The sequence below is a fragment of the Kryptolebias marmoratus genome, linkage group LG11 (assembly GCF_001649575.2).
Source record: "Kryptolebias marmoratus isolate JLee-2015 linkage group LG11, ASM164957v2, whole genome shotgun sequence".
Lineage (NCBI taxonomy): Eukaryota > Metazoa > Chordata > Actinopteri > Cyprinodontiformes > Rivulidae > Kryptolebias > Kryptolebias marmoratus.
This window is the reverse complement of record NC_051440.1, coordinates 19,811,600-19,824,524: the sequence shown is the minus strand read 5'-3', so window position 1 is coordinate 19,824,524 and position 12,925 is coordinate 19,811,600. Positions and strand designations below refer to the sequence as shown.

The following is a 12,925-nucleotide window of genomic DNA, read 5'->3' as shown; positions in this document are numbered from 1 at the left end:
AGAACAAGGTGAAATGTTCTCCAGTTTTAGCTGCTCAACAGTTGAATTTAACTCTTAATAGAGCCATCCTTTCTATCCTAATATATACAGAATATGGTTTGACATTGACCTGCTTCAGTAAACGAGGCCACTTAAAGGAGGGAAGAAGTCTGACTGAAAGATGTCGCTCCAAGGTGTCAGCATTGGTGGTGCTTTTACAGTCGTATTATTTCCAATATGAAGTTCACTAACACAACCCGAGACCATCCTGCCATCATATCGCTCAGGGGACGGGTTCTGTGTCATTATCCGCAGTGAAACAAGTCCTGGACCGACATGAACTGAAGAAGCCATTACGCTCAAGCAGCATTAGGAAAAAAAAACAACAGTTTGCTCATGCACACCGGAACAAAGACCTTAATGTTTGGATACGTGTTCTGTGGTTCGACGAACCTAAAATTGAACAATGACGAAAGCAGAGTGACAAGTTGGTTACAAAGTGGCTTTAATTCAACAAAGTCAACGTTTTGGAACGGCCATCCCAAAGCCCTGATCTCAGTCCCATAGAAAAGTTCTGTCAGCTGGTTTCATCTGTTTCCAGTTATTCACAGGGTTCATATCACTGACAAACTATTTAAATCAGTGGCATTTTTATCTGCGTTTTACACACTGTCCAAACTCTATGAAGATGGAGTTTCAGGAGTTGTTAAATGGATTTCTTATCTTTTTTCCAGCACCTACCACAATTACATTGGTTACAGTTGTGATAAAGGAATTCCCATTAAAGCTTATTTAAGTAAGACAGAATGTTTACAAGTGAAAGATGACCTACAGAGAAAGTTTAAACTGGTTTTTTTTTTCCTTTAAATTCAAACATAGCTACACAAAATGGTAATACATAAACAATATTTAACATTGATTTGTATATTTACAAGTTCTATAAATAGATTAATAAAATCTTACCAGGTTTTTCTGGATTTACAGTATTTGTTTATACATTCAAATAAGATCAGCTGAACTAAACAGTACAATGACAAAAAAAATAATAATTTGACATGTATAAAAAAACATTGTTTAGCAGTTCATCAGCAGAGGAGTCATTTCTACTTTTGTAGTGGTTAAGAAATGTCAGTTTGTCTATAGAATGAACATAAAGTGAATCAGAAATGAACAATATTCAATCCTGCTGTATTTTGAAGAAGTTAATTTTGTTCTGTTCAGCTCCACTTCAGCTGCTTTAACGTGTCAGAGAAATGTGAGTTCACATCTGAGCGAAGGAAGGTCCAGTATTCGGCTGTGGCGGCTCTTCAGCTCCTGGCAGACAGAACACGGAGTTGATGAGATCGAAGAGGCTGTTGTGGGAGATCTGGAGGCTGACGTTGGTGCTGTGAAGCGACGAAGCCCCCTCCGTCTGGGCCATGTCATGGAGGTATCTACAGATCAGAGGCACCACCTGCAGGGGGGGGGGGGTGGAGGACTTTAACGGCGCTGAACTGACAGGAGCAGGAGCTTATAGAAACAAACGGCAGGAAGTCTCACCTTCACAACAATCAGCTTCTTTTCTAACGGTTTCCCATCAGGAAATTTCTCTCCGAAGCACATGTTGATGGTGTATTCAGGAGAGCTGCCGTTGTTTTCCTTGAACTGTTTAAGCTCTAAAAAACAGACACAGATGGAACCATTACACTATCAGCAGTAGTTTTTAATACACTGAAGGGTGGTAAACATCCAAACTTACCATTGACAAATTTGTCAAAACTGAGAAGCTCCACCATGGTGTTTTTAGGTAATTTTTGGGGGTTGGGATGAGCCACGCTGGGGTCGCTGGTGCTGGCAAACACGTGGCATTTGTCCTGCCGCCCAGCATAGATGCCGTTCTCCTGTACCACCAGTAACAGACCACGCTGGATGCTGTTGAGTATGCGATCGGTGAATTCAATCTGTCCCAAAAAAGGATAGCATTAGAATATGCTGCTTATAGAATTAAAGGAGTAATGTAGCTTTAAAAGTAGTTTTGGTCGACTCCTCTGTCATCACTTAGAGCTATACTTTCCTTATAAAAATCAGGAAGAACACCAGGTAATGATCATTCAAAATAAGCTTATGAATTAAATATGTGAACAAATCAGGATAATGGATGAATGTTGAGCTATTTTTAATTTCTAGCTGTAGAGGAACAAATTCCAATTTTTAAAGTTGGGTTAAAAATGAAAGATGTAAACAAAAACCTACAGAGTCTGTTATGTTCTTTCATTAAATGCCATTTTAAAATGTAGGTAGTTAAAACAACTTTTTTTTTAAACCTCCTCGTCAAATATCCAGCTCATGTGACGGTGCACCTGTTTGTGGTCCAGCAGACCCTCAGTGGAAGGAAAGCAGAGATGATGGGCGTTGAACTCCGGGGTCTCGCTGTGGTAGTGGAGCTGAAGACATTTGGTTTGCAGCGTTGTCTTCAGCATTTCCTTTTTCCTGTAGTGGATGGAAATCTCCAAATCGTACAGAGTTGGCTGCTGAGGCGGACTGAGGACAGGGGCAGGATGCACTGCTAAAAAGAAAGCGATGGGATGATTGTTAAAAAAAAAAAGTAGAATCAAGGACAACTGAGCTTTTTGTTCATTTTGGAGTTGCTCTGCTTCCCATTTAAACAGCTTTGCCAAATGTAAACTCTAAGATTACAGGTCCTGAATGACTGAGAATCTCCACCAGCAAGTCGAAAAAAAAAATCAATTTACTTTTTTGTGAGAACGCCGATTCAGCATTCACACTATTTACCTGTTTCTTTTTTATTTTATGTGTCATTTTGCCCATTCATATCAAAATGTTCAGCTCATTCAGGAGATGGATGCTATCACTTTGGATTTTTGTAACTTTTACACTTTTCTAAATAATTAACTTTATACATATCTTTTCTATAGAAATACACAGATCTCTTCAGTTCCTTCAAAAACACTCTTTGAAATCTGCTTCAGAATACTTGCTTTTTGTCTGCTTATGCGAATTTCAGCTAGCCTTTTGCTACTTCAAGCTAGCCTTCTGCTACCTTTAGCTTCTAGCTAGCTGTTTTTTTCCACTTTTAGTTAGCAATTAGGTACTTTTGGCTTTTAGCTAGTGTTCTGCTTCTTTTAGCTTCACAGAAGCAGCTTCTACAGTAAATTAAAGCAAAGTCGTCGTCGAGCACTCAGCATTCAGCCGTTTGCACATACCCTCATTGTAGATTGGCTGGTCTGGTAAAAACTGTGGGATGTTCTCGGCTGCAGCAGGGTAGCTTCCAAGAACGGCGGAATCGTGCTTGACACAGGTCTCGGCCCACAGCTGCTCCTCTGTATGACATCACAAGTCAAACTGAGTCTTACTGTAAACCACAAGGAGCAGACAATAAAGTCCTGCAAATAGAAACTATACCTGTAGGTTGGGTGCCAAGATCCAAAGCCATTAAGTCATTAAGCAGATTGTCCTGCGTGGAGAGGGAAAAAAAAAAGCATTTAAGTGTTCAGGTTTGATGATGTACACAAGATATTTGTGGATATGAAACTATTTAACAGAAGTGGAAGTTCACTTTAGGTAGAACCGCACCTCATTCACTAAAGGGAAAAACTCTATGGAAGGGTTGTAGATCGGAGTCGTATCCGAATCCTCCTGGGAGCTCTGCGTCGGCAGGCCTTCATAGCTGCCTGCAGAGAAAGAAAATGGATCGTTCCGATTTTGTTTCCCTGCTCATAAGGGTTTCCTCGTGCGACGGTCTTACTTACAGTTAGTGTTGATAATCTCGTAGATCTTATGAGGGTCGTCTGGATTCTTGGAATTATCTTTAACCATCTTGAAGCGCGTGGAGAGGTTGTTCAGCACGCAGCGGAAGTTGGTTTTCCACCTCGCCTTGTCGTTTGGGAATTCTGCGATTTTTCCGCTCGCCACCGCCCAGGCCTGTGAGCCGCACGGGGGGTACCGTATGAGCCGAAGGTGGCAAGGAAATAAACCAAAGTACTTCCTGTTTTTGGAATTTCACTCTATGGTTTCAGAACTTTCAAAATGACAGATTTGATTCACTTCTTGCACCAAGCGTCCACAGGACCCTTTGAAAGGACGCTCCGTTAAACCATTAAAGACCTAGCATTCCTTAAGGGAATGCATGTCACCCGCTGCTCGACAAAATTTTTGCTAACACAGGCAGAGCTGTTAATGCTTAAGTTTAAACTGAAATTCCCATGCAGCTCAGAGTACACCAGACTGAAGCACAGCAACTGCAACACTGACTGAGTTAAATTAAATTACAGCCATTTCTGTGTTTTCTGAAGCCAGGTTGCTGTGGTGACATCTTGAATTGGACTGGTTCCAAAACCCAATCAGCTTTAGGGGTACAGCTAATGATTATTTCCCAGGAGGTTCATTAAAATCCGTCCAGTGGTTCGTGAGATATTTTGCTAACAGACACAAACACAGTACCATTTCCATTTTGTAAACAAAGCAGTAAACTTTTTTTTTTTTTAATCTAATCACATGGAGTCATAAAACAGTTCAACTGGAGTGACACCTACCCGGAATATCTTACTGTCTTCATCGTTGCAGTCCTTCCTGGAGTTGTGCTTCCAGGGGACTCTGAACTTGTTCTGCTCCACGTAGAACAGACCCGGGTACTGGCCCGTCTCCACCTGCTCCATGAGCCAGCTGGCAAACTGGGGTTTCGGTGGGCTGAGGGGGGGAAACGAGACACACAAGAGACCGGTGTTAAAAGACAGGGTGGAAGCTGACAGAACCGCCGCAGCGACGCCTCGCGAGCAGCCAGGAAAAGCCAGATGTGTTTCATCATACCTCTGCATGCTGCCACGGAGACTTTAAAACTGCTGCGCAACTCGTTTCTGGCTGCTTTTATAAGCTCCATATAAGACATCGGGTGGAATCACGCCTCCTCCTCCTCCTCCACCGTGGGAGGGCTCCACTCCCTGAGACTTTCCCCGTCATGAGGGCGGAGGCGTCAGCCCGCCTTGGATGTTTGTTGCATCACGTCTTCATCATTGCCTCATCCTCCCTCATGTCATCATCAGTCAGAAAGTTTTCTCTCACGTTTTTTTGTCCCTCTAAGATGATCATCGGCGCAGCTTCTGCTTGGCTGAGATCTTTGGGGCTTTTTGATTTTAATCTCTTATGTAATTATTTTACTTAACTGTATTTGTTAGGAATTTGGCCTTTCTTCTTTGGGAAAGTGATCAGTCTGGTGTGTTTCCTCCTAAAAAAATCGTTTTATTGCTTCAGTCAGGCCTAAAGTTTTTCATTAGATTTTTTAAATAACCTAAATATGTAAATATCAAAAAGTGTTTAGAGTTGTAGCAAATGAAGAAATCGCTGACTGGTTACTGTCTGAATGCTGATTCAGCATTCACATGATTTTTAATTTTATCCATGTTCTTTTTTTTCTTTTTCTTTTTTTTGCAATATTACTGCCTTCTTTAGTTTGAGTTAACCTTTATTTAACCAGAAAGTATCTTCAGATTAACACCTTGTTTTCAAAGGAGACCTGGTAAAGCACATCATTACAAAGATACAAACTAAAAGCTACAATTTATATGCATAAGAAAGTCCAGCTTAAGAATACAGAAGACTATCAGAGCTTTAAACTGCCCCGAGGACACGAAAGCAGTGAGCTTTAGTTCGGACTGAAGATTATTTCATGACCAAGGTGCAAAAACCAAAAACACAAAACAGAGCATTGTTCCAGTGAGTTCAGAACAAAATCCTGGGAACCCTAGAAAGGAGCCAACTGGAGGACCTCAGCTCATAAAAAGTGCACAAATATCCCAATGCAGGTGTCTTCTTAAGCTTAAAGAAGTCCAGGAAACCAGATGATAAAGTACACAAGACAAAGATACTAAACACAAAAATAAAGTACTATTCAATTAGCTCAGAATATGTCGGTATTTCAACTATCACAACCCTCCAGTTGCATTAAAATAAATATGTTTTCTGTACATTTAAGGACACATCACTTTGTTACTACTTTTTTTTCTCATTACGAGGAACTTCACCCTCCTACAGCTGACTTTTACATCCCTCCAGAATAAAACCACCACGTTCCTGTGAATTCAGACCACTGAATTATTCGCGTGCTTTCGGAAACTTTCACAATCTGACTCCTGCAGGTGTGCGCTTGTGTCATGAGACTGAATCAGAGAGTGTGGCGGCGGTGCAGAGGGGATGTCTACATGAGACGTTTTAGTCAGCTTGACTAAAACAGAAGAAAACTTGGTTTTACTTGGTTTTGCTGCTTGATCTAAAAGAGGCCCTGTTTCCTCTCTCTGTAGCCAGCATTTCATAACTTCATGGTGCAGGTTCTTATTTCATGTTTAATCCACAATCCAAAAACAAGCAAAAGTCAAAGGTCAAAGTCGAGTTCCTTGTGCGGATTTAGTGAGCTTGCCCTGTAAAGCCTCTTTGTCTTACCTCTTCTCCACTTCATTGGAGAACCGTTTGTGTTTTGTCTCACTGTGTCCCAACCACAAACTGCGTTAGGGAGGCCCCCGTTCTCCTTATTCTCTAAGGAATAAAAGTCGAACACACAGTGTAGCTCAGCAAATGTGTCGAGAATAAGGAAGCGATACACGCTCTAATGGAACACTTCCCTTTTCCTGGTCACTGGAAGTAGCAAGCAGGCCTACACGGTCCCTTCCAGAGGAGAAAAGGCTCTGAAGGGAGCCAGAGAGGAAGGAATGTGGTCAATGAAACAAAGAGAAAAATCCCATCCTGTTCAATATCTTCACTCATATTGTGAAGAGAATGTTAGTTGTGTACAAGTGTCAGAAATCAAATTAAATACATGCTATAATTTGAAGAATTTTATGGACATGAGTCATTTGTACAACATCTAACCAAACTTTTAGAAGACAGCCTTTCACTGAGCAGCTGCAGTTCATTTCAAACCTTTCATGTTACTCGAGGGGATTTCCACAGGGAATGTTTACTGCATTCATCTTCCTCTATTATCTCCCTCTCTTTATCGCACTATTCTGATCACTCTTTCTCCTCAAAGTTGTTTTGTTGTCCTGAGCCAAAAGGAGGGCACCACAAAGTGAATAAACAGCCACGCCTTTACCAGTCAGAAGGAGCCTGACAGATTTTCACAAACTGCCATGGTTGTTGTCTTGTACAGAAGTAAAACTAAAGTAAAAATAACTCATTGCAAATTTCACAATACAGATACAGTGTTCAGACAGAAAAGTGTGATTAAATCCAGTAAGAAGCAAAATAAAGTTTGACTAAAACAGGTTTCCTACATTAGAATTTTGGCCCAGGATGCTTTTTCATAATGAATTTTTCATGCTCAGCACGTCTAGAAAGAATCAGGAAGTGACTTTATTAATAGAAAGAGAAAACAAGCTGCAGATTCCAGTGAATTTGTGGCAGTAAAGAAAGGTATTTCCCTTGAGTCAAACAATTCTTTGGTGAAAGAGATAAAGAAATTTGTTTATGTGTGTTATTAAAAAAGAACTGGAAAAAAAATACTACAATCCAACACTGAGTGTTATGAGGATTCCTCATCAGCAACATGTTTAGGTGTAACACCAGACTTAATGGCATTTCTGAGGTAGTTTTATTTTAGTGCCCCCTGCTGTTAGAAATCAAAGCCATGCTGTGCACAGAAGTGGGGGGGGGGAATCCTTCTCAGAAGCTGAAAGTGGGATTTTCCATAAATCGCAAATAATTAAATGAATAAACAAATGAGTTTGTCTATTGCTCAGTACATTACCACACAATCCAAATATAAATGCCATCAAGTGTTATTAAAAACAGAACAATTCTTCACATTTGTTAAATACTATATAAATAGGCTATATGTTAATGCAGCATCTTTGTTGTTTACGTTTTTGTTTTTAAATAAAAGTTTATTTAAAGGAGGCGATTCAGAAAAAAACCCATTAGGCTTTTAAAAGAGAGGATGCAGTGATTTAAGAAAGTCTTTCCAAATGTGTAAACACACATTCAGAACGTAAAATTAAAACATTGCTTCCCTATTTCACCAACAGCTCATTAAATACACTTAGTAATCCATTTGTACCACAATTAATCTAAATATTTTACATAATATAAAATACTAAGAGCAGACCACAGCCGACCAATATCCATCTTTAGTTAATTGTCATTATTCTGTCTCAGTGGAAAAAGAAAAGCAATAAAACTTAAGCTGCTCAGCATTTTAAGGCTTCTTTGTCATGTTTTTAACTTGATATATTTCAGTGTAAGGCTGATTGCACATAACAATTTTAATATGGAGCCATGTTGTAGTTCTGTGGACATTGTTTTGTTAAAATAAACTTTCTCTGAATCCTGCACTGAGATAGATTACATCACAGAGTACCTCCTTTTTCAATGTTAAACATTTTGTTTAAACAGGATAATAATGAAAACGTAAACAAATTTCAATTATAACTTCAAACCTGTGTGAATTGAAAGGTTGGCAAATTATTGCACTTGTTGTTTATATTTATTAAATGTAACATGCTGTAGCTAACACAATCTGGAAAAGAATGTTAAGCATATTTTATTTTTAAGGCATTGTTGTTTAATATTAAAAAATAGCTAAGCTTCATGGTTGGAAACAGTTTTAATTCATAATCTACCAACTGCAAAGAAAGAACCCATGGAGGAATTCCCCCCGTGTGTTTGAGTCGAAACAAATGCGGTCACGTTGTCGGTGTAATTCCTGCTTGTTACCGCCAGGAGACGCATGAGACCACGTTTGTCTGGACAGCGCTCCTCGCGGCTTCCAGTTGTGATTTCATACTGTAGTTTTTGACTGTTTGCTTTTAAATAACATTTTCCCGAAATCTGTGACGATGTTGGTTGGAAGCAGAGTCGACAAAAGGCAAACAATTCCTACTTAAATGGATCAAACTTAACAAAAGATGTTTTAGGGTTCAGCTGTCCAGGCAGAGGTGGTGCTGAAATTCGGCAACATAAACATACTCTTTACAACTTGGCTTTACTTTCATTATACGGTCCCCGGAGGGTAGAAATTTATATATAAATACATTTTTTAACCTCTGAGAGAGAAACTTGATTTTGACAAGACATTTTTGAGGAAAAAACAGAGGTCCCAACTTTTTCTGGAGCGCTCCCATCCATCCTGATGTTTACCTTCTATAAACGGTGTCTCCTGCATTATATCCGAATATTATGTGCTCTGAGACACACTTTGCACCTTCTTCTTTTTCTGGGTGAATTTGTAGCCTGGATACACCAGTGAGCGTCCTTGGTATTTGATTGTAAATAGCTGGAAGAGAAAGATGACCAAGCGGAGTGTGTGTGTGTGTGTGTGTCGGGGTGTGTGTGTGGAGGGGAGGGGGTAATCTGAAGACGTGCCAAAAAAGAGAGTACGGATTCAAAAGGCATTTCAAAGAACCAAACTATTCACTTTTTCATTCTCTGCTCTTTTTTCTTCTTTCTCTGTCGTTTTACTCCTCCTTTCTTCCCTTTTCGCACGGTCCGCAGGCCGTTTGAATCGACCAATGGGCCTTCAGGTTGGAGACATTGGAATGTAAATGAGCCCAGCGCGTGCTCCCGGCGCAGTGAACGCTCGGGATTGTTTATTGAGCTCCCGGAGCCACGCGCCTGGCCCGGGTGGGTGGGTGGTGGGGGAGTCGGTGTGCAGAAGAATCAGTCATCGAGAGACTTGGACTAGAGTTTAGCCACACGGTCCCCACGCGAAGGACACGAGAGCTGAGCACTGCCAACCCACCTTCCTCCTCTTCGGCACTCGGTCCTTGAACGCACCAGAAGATCTGCGAGAGAGAGAGAGAGAGAGAGAGAGAGAGAGAGAGAGAGAGAGAGAGAGAGAGAGAGAGAGAGAGAGAGAGAGAGAGAGAGAGAGAGAGAGAGAGATGGAGACTACGACCATCACCACCACGCAGACTGCGTTCACCTTTGGACGCACGAGCATCAGCCTGCACGCCCCGGCCCAGGACGCGGTACCGGCTGTCCATCCGAACGGGAGCAGCAAGGTGCTGAAGAGACAGCGCTCCAGCTCCCCGGAGCTGCTGCGCTGCAAGCGGCGCCTGAGCTTCAACGGCCTGGGCTACTCCATCCCCCAGCAGCAGCCCGTGGCCGTGGCCCGGCGGAACGAGCGAGAGAGGAACCGGGTCAAGCAGGTCAACATGGGCTTCCAGACGCTGCGCCAGCACGTGCCGAACGGCGCCGCCAACAAGAAGATGAGCAAAGTGGAGACCCTGAGGTCCGCCGTGGAGTACATCAGAGCCCTGCAGCAGCTTCTCGACGAGCACGACGCGGTTTCGGCTGCGTTCCAGTGCGGGCTGCCATCTCCAACGCTGTCCAACAGCTACTCCGCCGACCCGGAGTCACCTCACTCCGCCTACTCATCAGATGAAGGCGGGTACGAGCCTCTGAGCTCAGAGGAACAGGAACTGCTGGACTTTACAACCTGGTTTGACAGATACTGATGCTTTCAGCACAGTCTGCGCGTAAAAGTGTCTGAATTCTTTCAGAAATGCTGACAAAGTTCAGATAATGACATCAGACCTGGGGGTTGCCCCCCTCGTGCTTACAGGTGATTTGTTATCTCAGTCCCTGCTTCTGCAGGCGCAAAGCAATAATGAGAAAGGGAAGGGGGCGTCTGAGTGAAAGCGCGTAAGTGCCCCCTCCCTTACAAGTCCCCTCAGGATGGGGGGACCCAGACACGCATGGAAGTAAAGAACTGTTGATGTTTGAATAAGTGCAATTAATTGGGCAGGTTCTGCAGAGACGGTGCAGGAGGTCCTGCAGGACTGTGGATGATGAGAAATTCATCCAACCTGGTTCCTCACCCGCCTGGAAGATGATGCGACTTTTTCTTGATGTACATTTATAACAACACTGTATCATAACTGTTTTAACACAGAGACCTATTTTTGTACAATGAGCCAAACAAATGTTCCCGAACAACGTTTACTGCCACTTTTCTGACGGTGTGTTGACTTGAGAAGCAGCTGACAGCGCGCCGATGAGCCGAGAGGCACCTGTGACAGGCTGTATTGTTTTCCTTCTGGATAAGTGGCAAAGAGACATTTATTAATGTATGCACTTGTTCTGAATTCACCCCCCGTAGCCAGAAAATGTAAATATTTGATTTGAACAGATATATTTTGTGTAAAACAAGTTTTATAAATAAAGATGGATCTATTTATAGTATGTCTTCGCAGTGTTTTGGTTGCTGTTTTTATAGCAATTATGTGTGTGTGTGTGTGTGTGTGTTAGTGGTGACGGTAATTGAGCAAACTAGTGAGCTTGTTCTCCATTCAAAGCCCCTCTCCTGTTTGACCTTTCCCCGACTTGGTTTGGGCGCAGGGAGAAAATTGCGCAGCTGGGGGAGCACTCAATAACCATTATTGACGCGCACCTTCTCCGAGCGCTTTGTCCGCATTCAGGGCGGGGAGATTAATATTACGTTTCATGCGTTGCATTGTTTCTTTTGCACACTCTGCGTTTAACCAATAGCCCGAGGTGCCCGGGGCGGAGGGGGGGGGGGGGGGGGGAGGGAGGGGAGGAAAAAANAAGGGGGGCGCATAGACACTTTGAAATATAGCCTGGGGAGAGTCAGCAAGACAATGAGGAGGGTCAAAAAATTCTTATTGCCCGATCGAGATCAATCTAAATAAAAACCCGGGGTTGTAGACTAGTTGTATCCCCGGCTGTGTTTTTCAAGGCGCACACAGGCCGAATCAAAAAGGCCCATCTCCTTGCGAAATGGGGAGCACAGCACCCCCCCACCCCACCCATTGTGAGCTCCATTGTGGGAGCCTTTGCGCCTCATTATGCGAATTATGGAAGAGCCTCCATTGTAAATAAACGCTGATGCCAAATGCGGCGAGGCAGAACGGGAAAGTCTCACTTCACCTGGCTCTCTCTGCGGGAGATGAAAAGTGGGAACAAGAGAGTCTTATTAAATCTGAGCCTATAGCCCTTATAGTTTATTATACAGGAACAAATAGGGGACATTATCGGCTCATGTGGGGAAAAAATAGCTTGTTGTTGATCAAAAACTTTTCTCTGAAGCAGACTAAAAAATGCAATAGATTCTTTTTTTTTCCTCCAGCACCCCGCGGTCCCCTCCTCTTCCTCCCTCTCTTTCTTACACACAAACAGCCTGCAGGTGTGAGCCACGTGCCTGTGCTCTGTGACAAAAGATCTCGCGCTGCCATTGGTTAATGGCTCGTGCATGTGAACCCTGTCAGGTGGAGGCAGTGACAAAATCAAACAAGTGATAAATGGCATTAATTACCCTCCGCATTATGTCCCCCAACGTCACCGAGACTCAAAAGGACGAATCAGTGGAATAGAGGCGCAAAAACACCCCGCTGGTCCTTTATTGTTCCGCTGAAATGCGGTTTTTCTTACGTTGTTCGGTGTCAGGCTGAGGACACGGCGCCTGTCTCACATCCTCTTTCAGGATGGATGTGCTGTCCTCTCCCGGAGGAAGCGGGCCGAAAATAGATGTATCCATCTCGTTTTGGGCTTTGGTAATTTCCCTCTTTGACAACGAAATTTTTAATTTCAGTCGAGCATCAATCACCTGCTGCGGCTCAGAAGTGCTTTCGTGTTTTCATGATGTGTGCGGAAAACACGCGGAGAGGTCATCTGTTGCTCTGAACGCAGCCGTCAGGGTGCTCGACTGGTTTTCAGCTCCTTTTGGATGCGTGCACGAGTTGTGCAGTGATTTATAACCAATTTGTAGACCAGCCCTATCAGCTTGGCATTTCTTTATTTAGTTCATTACTTGTTATTTCAGTCCAAATTCCAAAGTTTCAGTCTATTAAAAAAAAAAACAAAACAGCATGGCAGAGATATTAAATGTTGAACTGAAGTGAATTGTTCATTCTTGAGGAATTCCTATTTAAAATGTAAAACAAACAAACAGATTCTCAGCCTGAAAAGTTCTAAAACTTTAATTGAAGCTCCTGGGGGGGGG

At 42.7% G+C, this 12,925-nt stretch overlaps 2 protein-coding genes across 3 annotated transcripts; one reads left to right on the top strand and one right to left on the bottom strand.

Annotated features, from left to right (window-relative positions):
• Positions 1-467: 467 nt before the first annotated feature.
• Positions 468-4,893, bottom strand: irf7 (interferon regulatory factor 7). Of its 2 annotated transcripts, none has more exons than XM_017422975.3 (10): positions 4,786-4,893; positions 4,512-4,665; positions 3,729-3,900; positions 3,553-3,650; positions 3,382-3,433; positions 3,183-3,299; positions 2,319-2,524; positions 1,718-1,919; positions 1,519-1,634; positions 468-1,432 (listed from the first exon to the last, which is right to left on the bottom strand). In XM_017422975.3, the coding sequence occupies exons 1-10, from the start codon at positions 4,791-4,793 to the stop codon at positions 1,241-1,243; spliced, it is 1,317 nt and encodes a 438-aa protein (XP_017278464.1). In that variant the 5' UTR covers positions 4,794-4,893; the 3' UTR covers positions 468-1,240. The 2 variants fall into 2 exon arrangements, with proteins under 2 accessions (XP_017278464.1, XP_017278465.1); XM_017422976.3 differs by having other exon boundaries at positions 2,319-2,521.
• A 4,723-nt stretch (positions 4,894-9,616) lies between these two features.
• On the top strand, positions 9,617-11,138 carry ascl1b (achaete-scute family bHLH transcription factor 1b). The gene has a single exon (XM_017422979.3). It carries the CDS (start codon positions 9,846-9,848, stop codon positions 10,419-10,421), a length of 576 nt encoding a protein of 191 aa, XP_017278468.1. The 5' UTR covers positions 9,617-9,845; the 3' UTR covers positions 10,422-11,138.
• The last annotated feature ends 1,787 nt before the right edge of the window (positions 11,139-12,925 follow it).

Coding starts and splice junctions, on each gene's coding strand:
- ascl1b (XM_017422979.3), top strand. CDS start 9,846: ATGGAGACTACGACCATCACCACCACGCAGACTGCGTTCACCTTTGGA.
- irf7 (XM_017422975.3), bottom strand. Junction 2,525..3,182: donor CCAGCCAATCTACAATGAGG/GTATGTGCAAAC, acceptor CTTTCTTTTTAG/CAGTGCATCCTGCCCCTGTC. Junction 1,920..2,318: donor GTCTGCTGGACCACAAACAG/GTGCACCGTCAC, acceptor TTTTTGGGACAG/ATTGAATTCACCGATCGCAT.